Source organism: Ovis aries, chromosome 23 (assembly GCF_016772045.2).
Source record: "Ovis aries strain OAR_USU_Benz2616 breed Rambouillet chromosome 23, ARS-UI_Ramb_v3.0, whole genome shotgun sequence".
NCBI lineage: Eukaryota > Metazoa > Chordata > Mammalia > Artiodactyla > Bovidae > Ovis > Ovis aries.
Genome location: NC_056076.1, coordinates 43587596 through 43609806, shown reverse-complemented (window position 1 = coordinate 43609806; position 22211 = coordinate 43587596). Strand labels below are relative to the sequence as shown.

The 22211-nt window shown below is 43.1% G+C and overlaps 1 protein-coding gene and 1 pseudogene across 8 annotated transcripts in view; one reads left to right on the top strand and one right to left on the bottom strand.

Moving 5' to 3' along the window:
* Positions 1-21273, top strand: part of PTPN2 (protein tyrosine phosphatase non-receptor type 2) — a 65539-nt gene extending 44266 nt beyond the window's left edge. For 3 of the 8 annotated variants that reach the window (XM_060405253.1, XM_015103685.4, XM_060405252.1), the window contains 4 exons: positions 4158-4367; positions 5576-5728; positions 10473-10654; positions 14444-21273. In XM_060405253.1, coding sequence (XP_060261236.1) covers positions 4158-4367; positions 5576-5728; positions 10473-10654; positions 14444-14651 — 753 coding nt within the window. In that variant the 3' untranslated portion in view covers positions 14652-21273. The remainder of the gene's footprint in view (positions 1-4157; positions 4368-5575; positions 5729-10472; positions 10655-14443) is intronic. The other 5 variants (XR_001436590.3, XM_015103689.3, XM_015103688.3 and 2 more) reach the window with 5 other exon arrangements.
* LOC121817733 (prefoldin subunit 4-like) lies at positions 13508-13896 on the bottom strand (annotated as a pseudogene).
* Positions 21274-22211: the final 938 nt, after the last annotated feature.

The window sequence follows — 22211 nt, the reverse complement described above, 5'->3', positions numbered from 1 at the left end:
GAGAGTGAGCAGTGTTGGAAGGATAAGGTAGCATTTTAGTGGGTGAGACAGGATTGCATTAGTCACATTCAGACCCAGGAGCCAAGTGGCCTGAATCCTGGCTGCTGCTCCTGGCCGTGTGACCAGTCCTGTACTTGATCTCTGTGCCTACGTTCACTCATCTGCGAAACGAGGGTGATGGCATGCTTCCCTCATGGGGTTGTCACCGTGACTGCATGAGTTAGTGCTCTGATGGTGCCTGAGGTTCTGGGCTCCCCCGGGTCAGGGCTCCTATGGGAATGGAGTGAGTTGGGAGGGCCTGCAGGAGCCAGGGCAGTGGAGACAGGTGAGCTGAGGGAGAAGGTGCTGATAAAGTAGGGCTGCCTCTCTTGTTCCTGAGGTCAGAGCACCAGGTTGCTTCTAGAGGAGTCTCCTGACCGACCTGGGCAGAGTTGCCCTGTCAGGCCTACTCTGAGGGGACCTTGCATCTGACATGTCTGACGGAGCAGTGGAGCACCAGCAGTCTTTTCAGCATCATGATGAGAGCTCAGTCTGAACTTTTGCCCCCAAGTCCATTTTACTTTTGAATGGCTTAAGCTGTGGAGGTAGTTTTGAGGGGCTTTTAAAATCCAAGGTCACATGGAGAACTTGCCTTTCGGGCTTTTCTGTTTACTTGCGCTTTGGTGTTTTCCATGTGTCTTCGGTCAGGTTTAGGTGATTGAGTTCCTGGAAGACAGTGTTGTGCTGAGTTCTGTTTCTTCTGCCCCAGCTTTGCCCCCCCAGGCTCCTGTCTGTCCTGTGCACCTTCCATCCAGCTTGTGCCCGTTTCTTGCTTCGGTCACTTAATGTGTTGAGGTCCTTACAGTGGGTACACTGAGTCCCCTGTTCACCACCCTGAGAACTTCTTCTGAAATGCGGAGTCCTTCCCCAAGGCTCTGGAAGCCTTTCCACGGCCCCAGCCCACCTGCCCTTGCCACTTATCTACCCACCAATTCTCCTGTCCATGCCTGTCTCAGGCACACCCTTCCCTCTGCTTAGAACTGGGCCCTAATGCCCCTGGCATACCGTTCTCTTCTCTTCACCACCTGGGCTTCTGGTCAACTCCCAGAGTGACTTTTGGTGACCATGTATTTAGCTTGGCCATTGCAGTGGCCCTGCAGGAGCTGGTTAAAGACTGGACTAGGACAGTGACCTCCAGGGGGACAGGGTCAACACCTTACTGCTCTCCAGGTGGAGCAGAAACACAGATGAGGAGACTGGAATCGTGGAGAGGTCATAGTTGATTGAAAGTGTTAGGGCTGTGATTAAGGCCGCCAGCTCGTGTCCCTGTGTCTCTTCAGGCTTCACCGGTGTGGGGGTTGCCTGTTTACTCCTCACTGGAGCCTGTGAAGTAAGTGCTTTCTCAAACCCCATTAGCAGATGATGAAACTGGGCGTATGAAAGTCTTAGAAACACAATCTTGCTACCTTCCGCCTGTGCCTAAAGTTGGGTCTGGGCCACAGAGCTTTGTAGATTTTTTTTAATAATAGTTAGAAGATTTATAGTCCTCTTCAAACTGATAATAGTAATAGTTAACCTGAATTTGAATGGCTCTGTATGGCACACACAATTCACCCCCACGCTCATAGCTCCTGTTGTCTGTCCCTACTCAGCTCATAGACCAGCTTCCTGGCCTTCATGGACTCTGAGCTTGTCATCTTATTCAAAGACTAGAGTTAGAATTCTTAAAAAAAAAATGTAAATGAGATTTTGCCCTAAGAACAGTACGTGCTAACGTCTTTGTGCAGGGGTGGTGTGCACGATGCAGTGTTTTCTGAAGAAAATGGTTCGGGGATGTGTGGACTGGCAGGTGTGTGCAGACCAGCTGGAGTCTGGTGTGAGGGGCGGCAGTGAGAAGGCATGGAAGCCTGGACTGGGCATCACAGAAGGAGGACCAAGGGCATGGTGACCACGGAGGAGGAAGGGGCGAGTCCACTGGTATGAGACGAGGACTTTGTCAGAAGTTGTGGGATCCGAGTGTAGAAATCTAGGACTCTGTTGGAAATTGTGGGGTCCATGTGTAGAGAACTGGGATTCTGTCAGAAATTGCGGAGTCCGCCTGTAGAGAACTGGGGACTCTGTTGGAAGTCGTGGGTTCGCAGTGTGAAGAACAGGACTCTATTGGAAGTTGTGGGGTCCATGTGTAGAGATGAATTTCATTTGAGCTCTCCCCACTCTGGAACCCTTCCCCCTTCTCATTACTTTTCCAATATGAAATGAGGGAAAGGGCCTCCAGTTGTGCACATAAACATTTTTATACCACAACAGTAAACATTTGGCTCCTATTACTTCACATGGCCCTTTGGGTATTAATGTGATTTTGTGAGCTGTGTTTTTCGTGTCTTGTTTCAGGAGGGGTTAATTAATTTTTTAAAAAATTACCTATAAGAAGTTCTTTAGTCCGTTCCTGTTGGGGAAGAAAAAGATGGATTTTCAGAAATCTATTAGTGCAGAAGACTGTAGTATACAAACAGTGGCGAGCATTTCTGGGAACTGGCTTTGAGAGTCCCAGACACTGTGACCTGAATTTGGAAGAAAGAAAGAGGCCATTGATCTTGAGCCAGCATCATTCAAGCAAAGAAAAAGCAAGTGGTCGCCCAGGATTGTGGGGTGACCTTAGGTTGGGGCCAGGGTGTGATGCAGAGTTGAACTGCACCATATAGGCCACACCCGTGGGAGCAGTGTCCTGGCACCACCCCTGCCCGGCCTGGAGCTCTAGCAGGTCCACCTTGACCTGGCTCAGGCCCTAGGGGACCAAGTCTGGCCAGCTGTGCGTGGTCAGCACAGCATGGTGGCTGAGGACTGCAGCGGAGGGTTAAACATCTCCTGAAACCTCAGGCCTGGCCCATCAGGCCTGTTTATAGGAAGATGTACATTAACCACGTGCCTGGGTTGAAAATTGTGCAGAGACGTGTTAGTGGGTCCCTGCTCCCTCTGAATGAGGAGTAGGTGGCAGAGCAGTGCTCCTGGGGATGGGGGGCCGCTGGCAACGCTGAGGGATGTTTTCAATAATGAGTTAGGCAGAAATAAAGATTGTTGGGAATATCCAGGAAGCGGTGCTGAGTAGCTAGCCAGGCAGGCTGTATGAGACAGGACGCATTTAGCACGTTGGTAAACCAAGTTATCAGCACATCAGCCAAGGCATGTCAACAGTTCTAGGATTGGGAATTATTACCATGCGGAAAACAGCAATTAAGAGAGAAGTTTCAGTTAAAAATGGAAAGATTGTGTCTTTAATTCTTGAGTTGTTCCTCTGTGCCTGTGTAGCTGAATCAGAAAGATAACTTATAACGGGGACGATTGTATCTTTAAAAATTTGGAAATTGTTTTTTTTAAATAACTTTAAATTAAAAAAAATAATTTATTTATTTGCTTTTGGGTACACTGGATCTTCGTTGCTATGTGGGCTTTTCTCTAGCTGCGGCGAGCAGGGCCTACTCTCTAGTTGTGGTATGTGGGCTTCTCATTTCAGTGGCTTTGCTTGTGGAGCACAGGCTCTAGGGCACCTGGGCTCAGTAGTTGTGGCTCCTGGGCTTCGCTGTCCAGTGGTATGTGGGATCTTCCCAGACCAGGGATCAGTACCATGTCTCCTGCATTGTTAGGCAGATTCTTCACCACTGAGCCGCTGGGGAAGGCCCAAAATTTTGAAATTCTTAAACAGGAAATCAGTAAAGATGTGAAATTATACTGGTAGAAATTTATAAAATTTCATGATGAGAATTCACTCATCATGATGTGTGATTTAAGAGGATCTGGCAGCATGTGTGGTGCAGGTCAGTGAAGGAGACCCAGGTGCTGCTCCAGTCCTACTCTGCCATCTTCTTACGTGTGACCTTGGGTGCATTACTTAACCCTTGCCTCAGTTTTCTCACCTGGAAAATGGATTTTAATGGGATTGTTATATGGGTTAATACATAAAAAGCTTACAATGTACCTAGAAAATAGTAATTGTTAACAAAAGTGTTAGCTATTAATATATTCCAAATTCTCCTAAAGAAAATCTTCCCAAACTTGTATGTGTGATTATCAACAACCAAATGAAAAGTCATGGTGCATTACACAAAACACATCTTATTGCAGTATATTTTTAAAAGAAAAAACTTAGAACTAACCTTTCCCCCTTAATTTTCACTTTTTAGACTGGTGAGACCAGAACAATATCTCACTTTCATTATACTACCTGGCCAGATTTTGGAGTCCCTGAATCACCAGCTTCGTTTCTCAATTTCTTATTCAAAGTGCGGGAATCTGGCTCCTTGAACCCTGAGCACGGGCCTGCGGTGATCCACTGCAGTGCCGGCATCGGGCGGTCGGGCACCTTTTCTCTGGTGGACAGCTGCCTTGTTCTGGTAAGTGGCCTCATTTCAGGCTCCCATACCTTTTTGTTGTTTCCACTGGCAGAAGTTAAGTTCAGATACCAGGATCCCAGAACTGTGCTTTTCAAACTTAAACATCTGCCTTTTTTTAGAAAAACCAAAAATTCTCTTTCACATCCTTTCAGCTGCCTCTTGCTTGTGATGAGTGGATGGGGCTGTGACCAGGATAATCCTCGAGCTCTGGGAGGAGACTGATGCTGGTAGCTTTGTGTTAGCTAAATGATAGGTTGTCTCCCTCACCCACTGTATTTTTCAGACATCAGTTGGAAGATAATACTGAATTCCTTCTTGCCTTGGTTTCCTTATTTACAAACTGTGGGTAGTGGTGGTATTTCCCTCCCAGGACTGTTGTGAGAATTAAGTGAATCAGTGCATTAGGAACACATACTGTCTAAGCCCCTTGGTCAGTGTGGTGTTGACATCACCCCCTGAGGTTCCTGTGGTGCCCGAGGGCCGTGTGCCGCCCCAGCCCTCCCAGCCCCCACTGGGGCACCGGCATGTGCCTGTCTTCCTTTTAGGGCATGTTAGACGTCACTGTTTAATACCCTGTGTTTAATACCCTGTGCTTCCATCTAAAGCTGATTGTTACATGTAAGTGAGCTTTGATGTGTTTAAGAACTCTTAAGCATCTGGTCTGTTGATGGTAGATATTAAAACTGGATCATGTGTGTACCAGTTCCCTCGCAAAGTTACTGTAGCAGCTGTTCTCTCTTCCACTTGGGGTGGGGTGGGGTGGGGTAGGGGCACAGTGGATTCAGCCTGACTGCGGCAGCAGCGGCCTGACGTATCATCTGCAGTGTTGTCACCGTGGGTCTCTCTCTTCCACCCCCTTGGGTGCTGCCTTCCACAGACTGCTGTGTACAGACATGAGGCTGCTGTGTACAGATATGAAGGCACCCAATGAAAAGATTGACTCCTTAAAAAAGAAGAGCACTAATCTCTCTATTTATCCTTATGTTAAGCCAGCGCTCGGCATAAATCCTTCCTTCGACCAATCACCAATCGCTAGGCCACCACAAGTGAGATGACTATTGGCAGGAGTCAGCCGTGGGTCTTCCCTGTGCTGCATGGACAGGGAATGCTGGCCTGGGCCGGCTTGCCCTTAGTGGTTATCTTGGACTGCTTCTCTTTTCTGGACTCGTAACAACAAAAGGCTTGAATAATGTTTACCTCTCTTGCAGATAGAAAAAGGAGACAATATTAACATTAAACAACTGTTATTGAATATGAGAAAATACCGAATGGGACTGATTCAGACTCCAGATCAGCTCAGATTTTCCTACATGACTATAATAGAAGGAGCAAAGTTTATAAAGGGAGACTCAAGTATACAGGTAAACCATGTGTCAAGTGTATTGTCGTCGGGTAACTGCGCTCTGTGTAAGCCACGGGGCTTTTCCCCTCCTCCCGAGAAGTGTGTTTACATTAATATGGTGGGTCTAGCTGGCTTCTGAGATGGAAAAGCCTGTGCCCACCTCTTTGTGTGCTCCTTAGCCTCTTGTAAAATTTTGCTTATCTCTCAGAAACCCAGCTGGGAACATGGTTTCATTAAAAAAGGTAGAAGTTTCATGTAGAAGAGAGTCTGAGCATTTAATCATTGAAATAACTGGAAAAATTAGGTACTTTTGGCCCATTAAAACCTGGCCTGGAGTTACACAAGAATACTTAGTTTGTAAATAGATTATCCCATCTGCTACAACAGTGAGTAAGCAGCTTGAGTACTTGCAGCAGATATAATGAACCAGGACAGTGTTGTTTTTCTCTAGTTGGTAGCTTTATTCTCATGAGGGTGTTTTTGTTCTGCAAAAGTAAAATTGATTTTCAGAAACATGTGTTTATGTACTAACATAAAATGTAAAATAGAAACAGAAGTAACAGTAGACTCCCATTTCTTGTCTGAGCCAATCATATAGAATTTTACATAAGCAGGTAGATTTTCTTTTTGTTTCTCCTACATAAAACCGCTCACTTGCTCTCTAGTTTCTGTGATCATGGCCAAAAGAGCAAGGTTCTGAATAAGTGCTGTTTTGTAACAGATCACACCATCTGTGGAATGATGTATAAGTAGCTGTGTCATATAGATTACACAGATATTTAAATACTCCTGAACAATTTTATTTATCAGCTAACGTTTTTGTTGTGATCATTGGTATTAACTATTCAAGACAGTCTATTTATCAATTAAAATTTCAAGTTTTATTTAAAAGCTTCCCCTACTTTAGTATCAAAGGAAGATTTTTAATGAAGAGAAAGGTGAGGTTCCTCAGTGCCCTCAATCAGTAAAGTGTTTGGTGTGTGAAGATTAAACCCATGAGACATTAGTGCCTCCCCAGACGCCACCTCAGCATTCAAGATGGGGAGCGTCTCTAACGTGCATGTCCACCAGATTCAGTGCCAGTGTGTGTGCTGACCCCGTCTGCTGTGCTCATTTCCTGGCTCCTCCTCCAGACGGGTGCTTCCTCAGGGCACTGCCCCTCGCTGCACTTAGATCATGGATGTGCCTCCTCTGAGGGTTGCTTTCCCTATGAAGATGGGTTTTATGGACGTGATTCCCATAGTGACTGTGGTGTGTGGCTCGAGGGGGTTTCCTCTGTCCCAGTTTATCTGTGCTATGTGGCCATCACGTCCCTGACCCAGCACCTTCATCCCCGCTTAGACCCACAGATCCTTTGCCTCCTTCCACAGGGCCCATTGGAAATGCCCCTGTTTCTCAGGTGCTCAGTGTCAGAGAGCCTATTACCTTCCAGGGGGCTCAGTTTCCACAGAACTGGTCTCAGCAATCAGTTAGTACCTACTGAATATATGAGAATTAAGAGACTGTGAAAGTACATCATTTACAAAGTGGAAGTCCTCGCTAACTCACCCTCACCCCCCAGCATGTAACTACTAATACGTGCGTGTGTGTGTGCTTCCAGGGCTGTGTGTCCATGCATCAGTAGTATTTACGTATCAGTGTGTGGACTTGTTTATTTTATGTCATTATTTTCAGACTGTTTTCTCCTTCTGGAACCCCTGATGTCTCATGCTGTAGCCATGTGTCTGTTTAGTGTTGAGATGTAGCCAGTCCGCTTAAAATTTAAGGTGTACAAATACAGGGAGGAAGAGTATAAAAGATCTCAGTAATTTAAAAAATATTGTGTGTTCAAATGACAATATTTTTAATATATTAAGTTAAATAAAACATGTTGAAGTTCATCTTTTTTTAAAACATGGCTATTAGATAATTTTTAAGTTATATATATATGTGGCTTACATTACATTTCACTAGACAGTGCTATCCTAGAACCTTAGCTTAGAACAGAACAGAAATCTCAGAGAAATAGATTTCCCTGAAATCTTAAATCATAAAACTGTCCTGTTACAAAGATCAAGAGTTGCTTTGTTGTGTGGAAACCCCAGAGTACATGGCTCTGAGTGTCCTGTGCCCCGCAAGCATCTCCTAGGACACATAAGGGGATGATAGGAAATTTATGGGCTCTTTTTTCTCTCCATGCATCTGCCTCCTCCTCTTTGCCTCTGATTTTTGGGGAAATGAGTATTTGTAAGAAGAAAGAGGGAAGCTTTTCTAGTGTGAGCTGTTGGCAGTGGGTGTGGGATACTGTCTTTCTGTCTAGTAGCACCTGCACTGTGTAAGCTTCATCTCTGGTTCTTTTTCTTGAAGGAGGCAGCTGTCTCCACCTTCTGTCTTAATCTGGGCTTATGTGATGAGAGTGGTGTTTCCATTGTTGACTATAGTTTCATGTTTGTTTTCCTGTGAAGATTTCTGATATATGTGGCTATAAAATGATTTAGAACCTGCCAGGACAAAGGAAAGCTGTTAGTATTTATACCTAAAATGACTGTACCTGAAACTAGTAACTGTGTGTGATGACCACATAGTGCATGTTCACGCACTGCCATCTCCAGTGGCCTGGGCCCACCGGGAAAGAGATGAGCTCTAGCTGTCTTTAAAAGGACTCTGTTTACCTTCCATCTTTTTGGCCTGAGGTTGTCATAAACATAGTACCGTTGCTGGTGTTTCACATCTTTATTAACGAATCCTCAGTTCTGCCCAGAGATGTGGCAGAAAGATATTGCTCTTTTTTTCCCCTCCTTTGAAGTTCACTAGCATTGACAGCCCCCACCCACCACCACCCCTGCACCCTGCTGAGTCTTGGTAGATTCTGGGAAGTGGGCCAGTGAGTCTTGTTTCTGGGCATCATCTTGTTTATTGACATTGCTGAGTTTTGTCCAAGTATGAGGCCAAGTTGCAGTAACTAGATCTTGGTGAAGAATTGCTCAGCATAATTCTGGAGACAGTTAACATTTTTGTTGGGTACTTAAACTCTCTGGTGTCTGACACTGATGGTTATTTCCAAGATGCAGAGCATCCTGAGGGTTTCTGGCACTGTCAGCCCAGGTTGTCTGGGTTCACATCCCAGCTCTGCAGCTGTGGAGCCTGGGGCAGGGTGTTCACTCACAGCCCACCTCCCTGTATGACAGGAGGGATCAGCAGGAGGAGCCGCACCTCCTCCAGGAGTCTCGTGAGGATAGGGGACCAGTGTAGGTGGAGTCTTAGGTCAGCCAGGGGTGTGGTAGTGCTCAGGAGGTAGCCGTCTCTCCACTGCATTTCCTCCAGTATAAAAAAATCTTGTTTGGACAGAGAAAAAAATTTTTAATGGGAAAGAACAAAATTGACACAGTTACCTCAGGTGAAAGCATCTTACTTTTGTGTGTTGTTATGTTCTCAGCTCTTGATGAGATAGTCTTTCTGGATGTGATGGAGATACCGCAGGTCCCTTTCGGGAGAGCGCAGACCCACCCCAGGTGCCTCATGTCAAGGTTGTCTTTCCCTGAGGTCCACCTCCTTCCTGGCCTCGCCTGTCTGGCTACGCTTTCCAGGCTCCCCTTCCTCCAGCCATGCTGTTGTGCTAACTGCCCTCCAAACACAACAATTTACAGAGTTGTACTTTCTGAGTCTTTTGTGAGTCAACTTCATAGAACAAAAGGAGATCCGTTCACACACTATGCAGCTTCATAGAAGAGCTATGTCAGGGGAGGTGGATTGTGACAAAATACCTTTTCAATTCCTTTGTTATGTAATGAGACAAGCTGGAAATTAGTTTATTGGTGTTGTCAGTGAATTTCCTGAAATTTTTAAATCTAAACATACAGGCATTGTTTAAGTAATGCCATTTTGTACCACAGTAACTTCAGAGAATGACTATTCTGTCAGTCCCAGAAGAATGTGAGTTGTGCAGTATTCCTTCTCTGTCAGAATCCTTGAAATTCTCAGACAGTAGTTGCAGGGAACCTTACTCATTATTAGATCTGAGACTCCACACTTGCAGGCTAGATCTCCAAAGAGGGCCTCTCAGGTCTGTGCCGGAGTCAGAGTTAGAGGTCATGGAAGCCGCTGGCTGTCCCAGCCGTGCCTCTGCTCCTCCACGGATGTCCAGGAGCTGGGTGAACGTGTTCTAGCCCTTGGAGGACTTGGAGAGCTTGGGTCTTCCTGCCTTAGAGGAGGAAGGTGGATGGCTCTTCATTGTGGTCTGAGTCCTGCCACCCCACATTCCCGGCTGCTGAGGACCTTCCCGCCCTGGGTCAGGCCAGCTGCTGGTGCCTGTGGTGGGCACAGTCTTTGGAGTCCTCTGGCACCGGAAGGACTTGCTGGTTCTCTCTAGACTGGACAGTGGCAACAAGCCGGAGGACATGGGTCACATTCATGGGCCATCTTGGTCACTCTTCCTGCAACAGGTGCCTCTGCACTGGGGACAGTACAGTCAGACTTTGAAGATCTTAACCTGAGGTCCTAGTGTAGTTTGTCTCAAATGGGCTAAAGTCACTGTGTTTTATTAAGGTGGTTGTGTTCAACTACATACTGATGTGCATCAGAATTAAATGCTTTATTATTATTATTAAATTCAACTTCAAGTAGACATAGCTAAAAGTGGTTTGACAAAACACGTTTTCCTCTTTCATTCATATGTTAGCATCACAGGGTTCTCTTTACTATATAATTACATTTCATAAATTTTATTTAAGGAAAATAAAAATTGTAGTGTTTTCATTTGTTTCTCATTTATCTTCCCTATGTAGAAACGTTGGAAAGAACTTTCTAAGGAAGACGTATGTCCTGTTTTTGATCATTCGCCAACCAAAATAATGACTGAAAAATACAATGGGAACAGGATAGGCCTAGAAGAGGAAAAACTAACAGGAGACAGATACTCAGGTCTGTCCTCTAAAACGCAGGAAGCTCTGGAGGAGAGCAGCGAGAGGTAAGGTTACTGCAGCAATGTGCTTGCAAAGATGAGACTCTTATTTTAATAAGTTCGTGGATATTAATTAATATAGATCCTTTGTTTATTGAATTAATGTAACAATTTATTATTGCAGGGCATTTAAATAGTATATGATGACATCATTGATCTCAAAGAAGACAGTTTATAGACAGAAGCCTGTTGGAAAATGGCTTGACACAATATGGCTTTAGCACGGTATTAGAGTGTAAAAGTTAATATAAGTGGATGCTAAGGTGTGTAGTGTGGCACAGAAAACAAGCAGTAATACCTGCTGTTTGTGTAGTTACGCAGTGTTCATGCTCCTGTTGTATAGTATAAGTGATAATATTTCTTTAATACCACTGAAGGTATAAGTGCTCAGTTGCTAAGTCTTGTCCAACTCTTAATGACCCCATAGACTGTAGCCTGCCAGGCTCCTCTGTCCACGCCTGGCAGGACCTCTGTCCTAGGCAGGAATACTGGACTGGGTTGCCATTTCCTCCTCCAGGGGATCTTCCCGACCCAGGAATTGAACCAGTGTCTCCTGTGCCTCCTGCATTGGCAGGTGGATTCTTTACCACTGAGCCACCTGAGAATCCCATTAATACCATTATGAAATAGTTAAATGAATATTTCAATTTAAATTTGTTATTGAAGGAAAAAAGTCTTTCTAAAAAATCACATAAAATGCCCTATACTTTTAGAGTTTTGAGTGCATATGAATGTGTAAACTATTCAAGTTTTTAAATTCAAAAAATTATACTTCTAGGGCTCTAGATATCTCACATTGTATGAAGTTGATATCCTGAGTTGTGAGTTTCATAGAAAAGTGAAGGAACATTTTTTCTTTCTCTCTTCAGTATCTGAGTGATTTTTTTTTCTTTTTGTCAAACATGCTTTTTCTTGTGGGAAATTTTACATTGTAGTCATATTTGTTACTTTGGGATCTTGGGATATGCTGTGAAAACCATTAAGGTCTCCTTACATTATAACTTCATTTCTGTGTTTCCCCAATACCTAAGGAATTGCGATGCATGGCAGTTACATGTTGCACTGCAGAGTTTGTTCTGACTTAGCTGTGCTGCTCCTTATATGTGATGTCAGTGATTTAGTCACAAGTTAAAGAATAGAGGTGTTTGTCTTTTCTTCTACCTCAGACTTAATGCTTTTAAGTCAGGAAATAATACTGTGAGCTCTGTATCCTTTTATATATTTTATATGTGCTTTGCCTGCTCTTGATTACAAGGTAATTTTTTTTTTTTAACTGGCAGATACATACATACTTGTTATATGAATTTTCAGTCCAGAGAGTGAATTTTGAGTAATAGTTTTTGCACATCATTGTAAGAAATACTCAGGTGGAGATCATTCAGGCAGAGCTATCTGCGTCTGTGATAAGGGAAAGTGGAAGGTAGACTGCAAGGCACACGGAGATGGGCAAAACATAGTCCCAAGTTGCTAATACACTTGGAGGACAAAACAAGAACCCAGACCAGCATCATAAGTGATTTACTGTAAATGAAGTGCTATAAGATAAGAATAGAAGGACTCCAGGGGCTGAGAGAAGCGAAGTGTGTTCTTAGTTTAGAAGGAAACAGACTTGGAGAACAGCAGAAAAGCTACTTGTGCGGGACCAAAGCCATACACAGTATGCAAACACTGGAGAGTCTTTGTGAGCATGCGTGCTCTCATCTCCTTTGTTTGTTAACTAGGAGTGGGGCTGCTGGGTCACACGTGGTCACTACATGGGGATCATTTTTAAGCCACTTTTCCAAATGACTGCATCACTTTGCCTTCCCACCAGCAGTGGCTGAAGGTGCCCTTATCCCCAAGAATAATTTAACATTGATAAAATAATCTAATATGTAGACTATATTTAAAGTTCTCTAATTATCGAAAACCCACCTTATAGCTTTAGAGAAAATATAATATACATATGAAGTTGACAGATTTAGAGCATACAGTTCAGTGTGTTGAGCATATTTACAGAGTTACGTAGCGGTCACCATAATGTAATTTTGGAACATTTTTATGATCCTGGTCTGTTTAGCTATTTAAAAAAGTAATTCATGATCTTGTCCAGGATCATGCAGCATATGAGTGGTTCTTCAGGCTCCTCACCTGGGACCATCCACCACCTTCTGTTCACTCCCTGCTGGATATTGTTTGCAGCTTTTAGATGAGTTGCCTTCTAGGACACCCCATGATCTGGATCCCTCTGACTGTTCCTCATTATTAGACTTAGGTTAAACACTTGAGGCAAGAAGAAAGCTGGCTGCTGATATAGTAGACATTGAAGAGGCATTCAGGACTCTTAACCAAGCAGCAAGTCAGGGCTATGCCTGACAGTGATTGCTGTGGCATAGGCAGCCTGACTCTGAAGGCAGGGAGGCTGGTTAGGCTTCCGCTGTAATACAGCAGTACCTGAAGGGAGATGCGGTTTGTGGGATTTAGTTTTTTTGTAACCAATTTTAATAGCCCTTACACTTGATGTAATTGTTATGCAAAATATTTAGATGAGTACTCTTCTTTTAAAAATATATGTTAAATAGGCAAGTTTCCATCCCGTTCACTTCAGTCGTTTAGTCTTGTCCAGCTCTTTACGACCCTATGGACTGCGGCACGCTGGGCTTACCTGTCCATCACTAACTCCCAGAGCTTGCTCAGACTCATGTCCATCGAGTTGGTGATGCCATCCAACCATCTCATCCTCTTAAATTTCCATGAGTTTCCATTAAGTAAGTGAAAAAAAAATTTAAGTTTTGCTTTCCATATCATTTGAAGAAGGGAAATTATTTTAAACAGTACTCAAGCTTATTAAAAACACATTTTTAAAGTATTATAAAATGGTTAGCTTTCATCAGCTTCAGGGCTTGTGTTGCTCCCAGACTTTGCATATAACTGAACTCTCAGATCTGCTCACACCTGCTGAATTGATTCCACTTTGCATTCTAAGGTGTCAGTTTCTTCATGCAAAGTTTTTTTTTGCTTCTTGCAGCATTTCTCATGTTTTTCCTCAAGAGTGCCTGATGGGAAGATTGCCAGTCTCACATCATTAAGCAGTCTTCATCTACAAGCATGATGTCCTCACAAGCATCTCTAAGTTTTAGAACTGTTTCCTTTTTCTGTTTCTTCCTTCAGCTCTGTGATTCTACTTGTATACTGTGAAAATGTGTCTTTTGTTGATTTTTAAAAGTAACAGCGTCTGCTACTGCTGCCTTCTTCATGGTGGCTATCATCTTGGGCTTTTGAGATTTTCTTCTTAAGGGGGAAAAATAGTAAAGTACATGTTGCCATCAACTGTTCTTTGCCTTGTTGCAGGACTGTGATGTTGGGAGTCAGATAGCTTCCATTGAAACAAAAGTTCTGTATTGAACAGGAAAATGGGAGCTAGAAAAGGGTGTGGGCAGATGACAATAGGCACCACACAGCGGAACATTCAAGAAAATGTTAACTTTAGGGGTTTTTGTGGAAAATCAGATGTAAACTCCAGAGGGGACCAGATGCTGAAGGGACCCTCTGTCTTCCCGGTACTGCTGACTGGTTAGCAAAGAAGGATAGAACACTGACACCGTGGTTCTTTTCAGGTCCCACTAAAAGTATATTTATTAGCACAGAGTTGAACTGGCAATTGTTGTTGAACAATCTGAGTGTATCTGTGGACCATTCAGAGCATTGAAGCCTTTCCCCTTCTTGCAGTGTCTTAAGGAGTTGAGGGGTAGGGGGATGTGGGCTGAGTCCCTGCCTGCATCTGAGCCCGCCTGCTGATACTCTGTCTGTTCACAGTGCTCTGCGCAAGCGCCTCCGGGAGGACAGGAAGGCCAGCACTGCCCAGAAGGTGCAGCAGATGAAGCAGAGGCTGAGCGAGACCGAGCGCAAGAGGAAAAGGTGGTTATATTGGCAACCTATTCTCACTAAGATGGGGTTTGTGTCAGTCATTCTGGTTGGCGCTTTTGTTGGCTGGACACTGTTTCTTCAGCAGAATGCCCTATAAGTAACTAATTCTGCCCCGCAAGCTTCGGCCTTAGCAGCTGACAGTGTTGCGTGAGTCACAGAGTTGGTCTGCCACAGACTCCTCACCTAGACGGTGCGCGTGACTTGACACCCACAGAGAAGTGTGGTGTCTGGTCCCCGCAGCACCCCAGGGCACTGCCCACACTACCCACCCCCTAAGTAAAGACTTGAATGCTTCTTAAGAACTGGTACATTTTCCACTGTGTTCATACATGCTAAGTGTAATATTTCACCTGACCAGACTGAGAAATCCTTTACCATAAGGGTTCATTTTTGGAGGCTGTCTGGATTTTAACCTGCACTTGATATAAGCAATAAATATTGTGGTTTTATCGACATTATTATTGGAGAGAAAATGACCTTAAAGTAATGCGTGTAATGTATAATGTACTGTTGACATGGGCATCAACATTTTATATTCTTAACCATTTCAGGGTAAATATATTTTATAAGTACCTATTTAATCTTAACTTTTGTAGTTAAATGTACTTTTTAAAAGCTCAATTTGAAAAAATCTGTTACCATAAAAATAATGATAAATTGTATGTTGATTCAATTGTACTGGATACGTATTCTTAAAGAGAAGTTTGATATGAGCAGGTAGAGCTCTGAATAAGTAATTTTTACTATATATTTGCATTTCTTTTATGTTTTACAGTCTTCCCAATTTTAAAAAGAAAAACAAACAAAGAAACAAAAATTTTCTCTAAAAATATCTTTGAAGGAAGGTTCTCCTTACTGGCGTAGTCAGGTAACAGTTGGTCAAGACTTTGTAAAGAAACTGGTTTCTGTAAAGCCCATTATTAATACTGTTTATCTTTCAGGAAAATTTCAATGTAATTACCCTAAGTTATAATTGGGGTAAATCATGATTTAGGAAATCAAGATAAGGAACAGCATTTTATTATCCATGATTTCCATTTATTTGACTGAAGTTTTGCAGTAAAAAAATTTTTCAAGTTCTTTCTACTTCAATAAATAGTATAATGATGTTCAAACTTTATACTGTCCCTTTAACTTCTTAATGAGTATTTTTAAAGCCTATTGTTTAATGAATTTAAATGCTCATTTGAGTTCTAGTGTTTTAACTTGTTTTATTTAAACTTTAGGTGTTATAGATTTAGTTGCTGAAATAATGAAATCACATTATTTTGGTGGTTTCAAACTATGCTGGTGGGATATCTAAGGGGTTACCAGGAAGGGATAGTGGGGACGCTGAACTTCCAGCCAGGCGTCTCTGCTTTATCCACTTTACAGGGTAAGATTGCTGCACCAGGCTGAATTATTTTCAGAGAGCAGTTACCATTTAAACACAGTTTGAAAAATGTCAGTATAGATAGACTTTTGAGTGGGTTTGAATAGCCTTCTAAGACTGTGAGAGCAGGACACATGTGGTGCTCTGTGTGGAGGACAGCTGTGTCTGGAGCACGCCCCACTCAGCACCACTGCATCCTGTTAGCTTTACACTGAAGGAGGTAAGAGGGACATTTCTGTGTCTGCCTACTTGACACCTGTATTCAGGCACCAAGGTCCTTACATTTTAGGTCATTATTGGTTTAAAATCTTTCTTTCCAATTTGCCTTGGTTTATCTTTGCTAAAATACAGTAATTACTGTGCAAGTCACATACAGGTCAGTTCAGTCTAGACCTGTTCAATTCCAACTGCAGGTAGCCTTGCTTTCAGTAAAAGTAAAGTAAAAAGACTTTCTGGGAAACACAAGCTGGTAATGATGCCCTTGTTCCCAGGCAGAGGAGGGAGACTGCTCTTGGGGTTCAGTGCTTCAGCTTTGCTGTCTGTCTGCTTTCTGTCCTTCTGGAGCTGTGTGTCCTAATGTATTCTTCAAGTCACATCCAGGGCAGCAGACCCTTGTTAATCAACTTCTGCATAGGTTAGTCGTCTTCCTCCTCTCAGCAGATGCTTGAGGCGAGCACATCGGCTTTTACCAGGGGTCGTGTGTTTTTTTTACCATTTGCTACAAAAGGGTGGCAGGGTGCCTGAACTTTATTAAAGGAGGTGTCTGGTTGAGGGAGGGTGGGCAGGCGGGGTCCTGGCCTCAGGTAACAGCCACTGGGGTCAGCGGCCACGGCGGTCTGTGTCTTCCCAGGATGTGGTCTCCATGGTGTTTCCTAATTAGAACAGATGCTGAACATCAGTTCTGTGTTTGACTTTGCTGAGGTGGTATTTTCTTAATTAAAAAAAGCCAGAAGCTTTATTTTTAAGAAAGAATATTTGCATTAATACTTGGTTCATTTTGTGTTCGTGTCTGTTTCTGCTCATAAGCAGGCAGCCCTGATTCAGAGCCATCTTCTCCGGTTGCACCATGGGCTCCGACCTTGTGTCCACGTTCATCCGAGCACTTAATTTCATCCTCCTGCTGGTTTTTATCTATGATTGCATGTGTGGAATATCTAAAAACCCAATTCTCCATATTTAGTGGGTCCATATGTATCTTAATGTGAAAGTGCAGAGAGGACTGTGGTGACACAGACCGTTTCTTGTGTTTAGAGAATGATTTTGTGTTTGTCCTTTTTTCTCTTTGGTCTTTTTGGTCTATTTCATTATGTATTGTTATTTCTACCAAGAAATGAACAAAAAAAGAGAAAAGAAATGAAGTGATTTTTTTTTTTTTAATATAGCTCTGCCTAACAGGTGTGTCAGAGGAAGGAATTGTGACCCAAATTATTAATTTTATGTACACTTCTGCATGTCCCCTTTGTTTCACATAAACTAGAATTGATGGTTTGAATCAAAAAACACCTATTAGTTTAAGAAGCAGTTTCTGACACAGAGCCATCCTTCTGCTTTCATCAGTTCCACCTTTGCTTGCAGGGTTCTTGGCAGTGACGGTTGTTCCCACTTAGTGGTGGTTTCCGCTGCTCTGGGCTCTGTGTTTTGGCGTGTTCTCTGTTGACTTCCAGCTGATAAAGGTGTTCGGGTCACTGAGCCAGAGTCACCTGAGATTTGACTTTTCCACCGTCTCTCCTGGTCCTGGTGCTGAAGAGTCCTGTGTGTTTAGAATTAAATTCTCAGAGAAAGGTGTAACTTCTGCAAGTCGCTTCTCTCTTAGAAGGTCTCGGACTGGATTCTTTGTGAGCCAACACAGGCCAGACCTGATGACTGGAAATCTTGTATTGACCATTGTATCCTCTAGGGAATGCACTTCTGAAGTGCCTACCTGGTTATTATACAGGATTTTTAATTAATTTATTTTTAAACTTTTATTTATTAATTTTTGGTATGTGGGATTTTAGTTCCCCAACCAGGGATTAAACCTGTGCCCCCTGTGTTGGAAGTTCACAGTCTTAACCACTGGACCACCAGGAAAGTACCCTGTACAGGTTTCAGGATCTTGCTGCCTTGATTTTTACGTTCAGACACAGTCTTAACAGACACTTTGTAAATGTAGCTCACTGTAAGTCGAATGCCGCTGTGCATGTCATCCACTTTTCCTGAGTCCAGGCAAGAGTGTAGGAGTCACACTATCTGTCAGTGCTGACTGGTTTCTGATTCTGGCAGGTCTGAGCAGGGCTGTCAGTGGGTAGGAAGCATGGGCGTGGACAGGAGCAGTGAGTCTGGGCCCCCGTCCCCACGTCACAGCTGTTTACATCTCTCACATCAGGAAGCTTGTTTGGCTTTGACTTGTTTAGATGATGGGATGCAGCATCTTCTAAACACAGTTTTTGAAAAACAGAAATGTAGTATTTTTTCACATAATAAAATGCAGTCCTCCTGGCTCGCTGAAAATACAGGTCTCGTCTTCCCTGGATGATGTATTCTGGAGCTTTCCCCGAGTTTGCTAGTTTGAATTTGAGGCTGCTCTCCCTCACATCTATCTTCAGAGCCCTGTTTTCTGGGCCAGCGGCACCACAGCCCCTGCAGCAGCAGACGAGTCAGAAAGGCTGGGCGTCCTCTGTGCTCTTGGGTGTGTACGTGCCGTCCCATCACGGAGGATGCCTGGGTGAGCGATGACTCAGCCAGAGGCTTTATCAGGAACAGCCTGACCATGGACATTCTCCAGCGCCCTCACAAGCTCTGTGCGGTCCAGTGGGAGAATGAACAGTTCAATCATTGGAACTCTTTCTGTTTTGGTTTTGTAATTTAGAGTGGAATACAGGACTTACAGGACTCAGGGCAGATATCACTTGCAGAATCTAATACTTTCTGGTTTTCCACCACATACTATGTTTGGGGAACTGTAAGGAGAGTGGCTAGGAGTTTTTATCTTTATGGAGACCGTTTTTTTTTCCCCAAAGAAAAACATCAATTCTTTACTGTTGCTTTCATTTGATATAGAAGTTTTAGACATATGATGACAAATTACTGCTATAAAAAACCTGAAGTTATTTCGAGTTTGGTGAATTCAGGAGAGGGAAACTGGGCAAGCTAATCTTGTCTGTAAGGCAGTGAGTGCCTTGCTCACCCCAGAAAAGTGTGTGTGACTCTTTTTAGTGAAACATAAGTGTGAGCATCTGGTGGCTGGAACTACTTTGGGTGCATTTGACATTGTTCCTTTAGGTGTGGAGCTGGCCCCTGTTGGCCTTAAGTTGTTCTACAGAGTCGTTCATCTAGTGGAGTGTGTCTTTAATGCACTGCCAGTTGTGTCAGTCGGTTTAAATACACCTCCCCTACATACACACACACTCCACCCCTCCTAAACACACACACATACACCCTGAGTCAGAGAACCAGCAACTTGCCTGCAGCTGTACATCTAGTTCATGTCAGAGCTGAGACATGGACTCCCATCTGTAGAATCCCAGTGACTCTGGATCTCATACTTTCCCATTATGTCTCACTGGGCCTGTATTTATGGAATATTTACATAGAACATTAGACAGCTACTTTTGCCCGTTAAAACCTGAAATAACCCTCTTTTTATGGTTCAAGTGAAACAAAAGTTCTTCCCTCCAAAAAACTTTGTGGAATAGTTTGAACTACTGCTGATCCAGAGGAATCCTGGAAATTAGACTACTCTGTGACTCAAACCATGGTTCCATTCACTCTAACTCATAAGCTTTGTTCTTTTGTTTTCATGAGGGGGCTTCTGAAGGTGTGGGGAACACTTCATATTTGCAATAGTCAGGGTTGATCAGGAGCTTCATTTCTTACGTCAGCCACTTTGGTTCAGGGTTTGGTTTTGTTTCGCTTCCCCGCAGGAAGCACCCGTTGTGTTTCTGTGCCCACAGGCATCTAACAAGAATGTTCCCTTGGTGTCTGGACATTTCTGTGTCGGTGCTGGAAACCTGACACCAAAGAGCCAGCACTCAGGAAGAAGCCAACTCGCAGTGTTGGGGGTTTTGATGGAACGTTTTGGATAAAAGTGTGGGTGCAGTTTATGTCTTCTGTTTATATACGTGGGGACACAATAATAACAGGTATTGAGATCTGGGCTGTTGTTTTTTTTTTTTTTTGGTCATAGCAGAGGAAGTTGGGAAAAACCAGTTACCACCTCAGAAATTCAGCTGTTTGCAAATATTGTGAAATAACATTAAAATCTCAGCTGCCCTTAAACTAGTTATTTCATCTCTATCGCTTGTTGAAACTCTCATTTACCTTTACTTTTTGGCATTAAAATACAATAAATCTATCAATTATTTCATGTCTGTGTTTTCTTTTAATACTTAAATCATGTCACTTCAGTTCTGCATTGCTGTGATCATTAGTGTTATCCTTCAGGACAAAATGCACGCTGCTCACAGTCCGTGAGTTAAATATATAAGCCAACTTTATGTTCAGATGTTACATTCATTAATATTTTTAGCAGTATGACACATTGGAGGTCCAAATTGGATTAGACTTTTGCATTGAATTCCAAAGTATTGGTAAGTCTAGCACATACCATATAATCTTGCTGAACTGTTGTGGGTACATTTTTATTTTAACCTGTCTGTCCGTCAGTATTGCTCACTTGGAGGTCATTTCTTGAGTAATACAGGATGACCTACAAAATTTATAGTTAGTGATTCTTGTAAAAGACTTGAGTTATGGTGCTTTAACATAAGTCTGCCTCACACCACCAGTTCTATTTGAAGAGCAAACACATAAGCAGCTTTACCAAAATAACAGTGAAGCATTCAGTGTGGTTGAGTGTGATGTGTTGGAATGTTGGTTTTTTTTTTTTTTTTTTAACCTTTTTAGTTCATCGTTAGTCCTTTTATGTCTGTGTGTGTCTGTGTATGTCTGTGTGTTTGGTAAATACGAATTGAATAGATGACTTCTTATTTTATGTTTTAGGCCAAGATTGACAGACACCTAAATATTCATGCCTTGAGAATATTCTGCAGCTATAAATTTTGAACCATTGATGTGCAAAACAAGACCTGAAGCCCGCTCCGGAATCTCAGTGAGGCTTGATAAGCCTGTAGATTGCCTCACATGTGTCTGTTTACAAAGTAAACCTTACATCCAGGGAGCGAAGAGCGCCACCAGCGGAAGACTGTGCAGAAGCCTCTAATTCAGTACATTGTTAAGTTTTCTAACGCGCGTGTGAAATGTAGAAAGATGTAAAAGAAATAAATTAGGAGAGACTACTTTGTATTGTTCTGCCATTCCAACTGTATTTTTATACCTTTTGGCAGCATTAAATATTTTATTAAATAGACGATGTTGGTTTGTGTGCATTATCTTAGGACAGTTCTGCTTCACATAATGAACGTTCTCTTAAGGGTCTGCTCTCAGGTTTTTATATCTGGCAGTCGACGTTTACAGTGAAATTGGTTCAAAAACATTGGTCCCTTGCTTCTTTGAGATTTTTATTTAGTTAGCCATCAGTAGCCTATCAGTGGGCTTCCCTGGTGGCTCAATGGTAAAAAGAGTCTGCCTGCCAATGCAGGAGACCTGGGTTTGATTCCTGGGTTAGGAAGATCCCCTGGAGAAGGGAATGGCAACCCACTCCAGTATTTTTGTTTAGAAAATTCCATGGACAGAGGAGCCTGGTGGGCTACAGTCCATGGGGTTGCTGAAGAGGCGGGCACAACTGATCGACTAACACACACAGGCTATCAATATAGGTTAGGTGATGCAACAATATCCCTTTTGTTAATTGGAAAAGCATTAATATGGATGATGGTATCAAATCAGTGTTCACTAAGTGTAGCACTTAAGTACAGTTTCTGAATCACAATGTTAGTCTCATGTTGAAGGCTGTGCTTTCCCCAACATGTCCTGTGGTGAAGAGACCAAAGGCTCCTTCCCCAGGGGTTTCTGGCCTTCTGACCGTCTGATCTCCCAACTGTGTGGTGGGTTTGGGCTCAGAATCTACTCGTCGTCAGGCTCCTGGTGAGGTTCCCTCCTCTGCATCAGGTGAGCATCACTTTAACGTGTGACAACTCACTATTGTTTTGCCACTGTGAAAGTTTTGTAACACTGTTCATTGAATAATTGGTACCATCTTTCACAAATTTAATGACTTTTCCTTTTCCTTTTTGCTTTGTTGTCCAGCGAGTTTTGGTCTATTTTAGGAGTAAGCAGACATTACCAATCCCTACTAAATCTTTCCTGAAGAATGCATGGAAAGTTTGTTAGGCCACAAAGTGCATC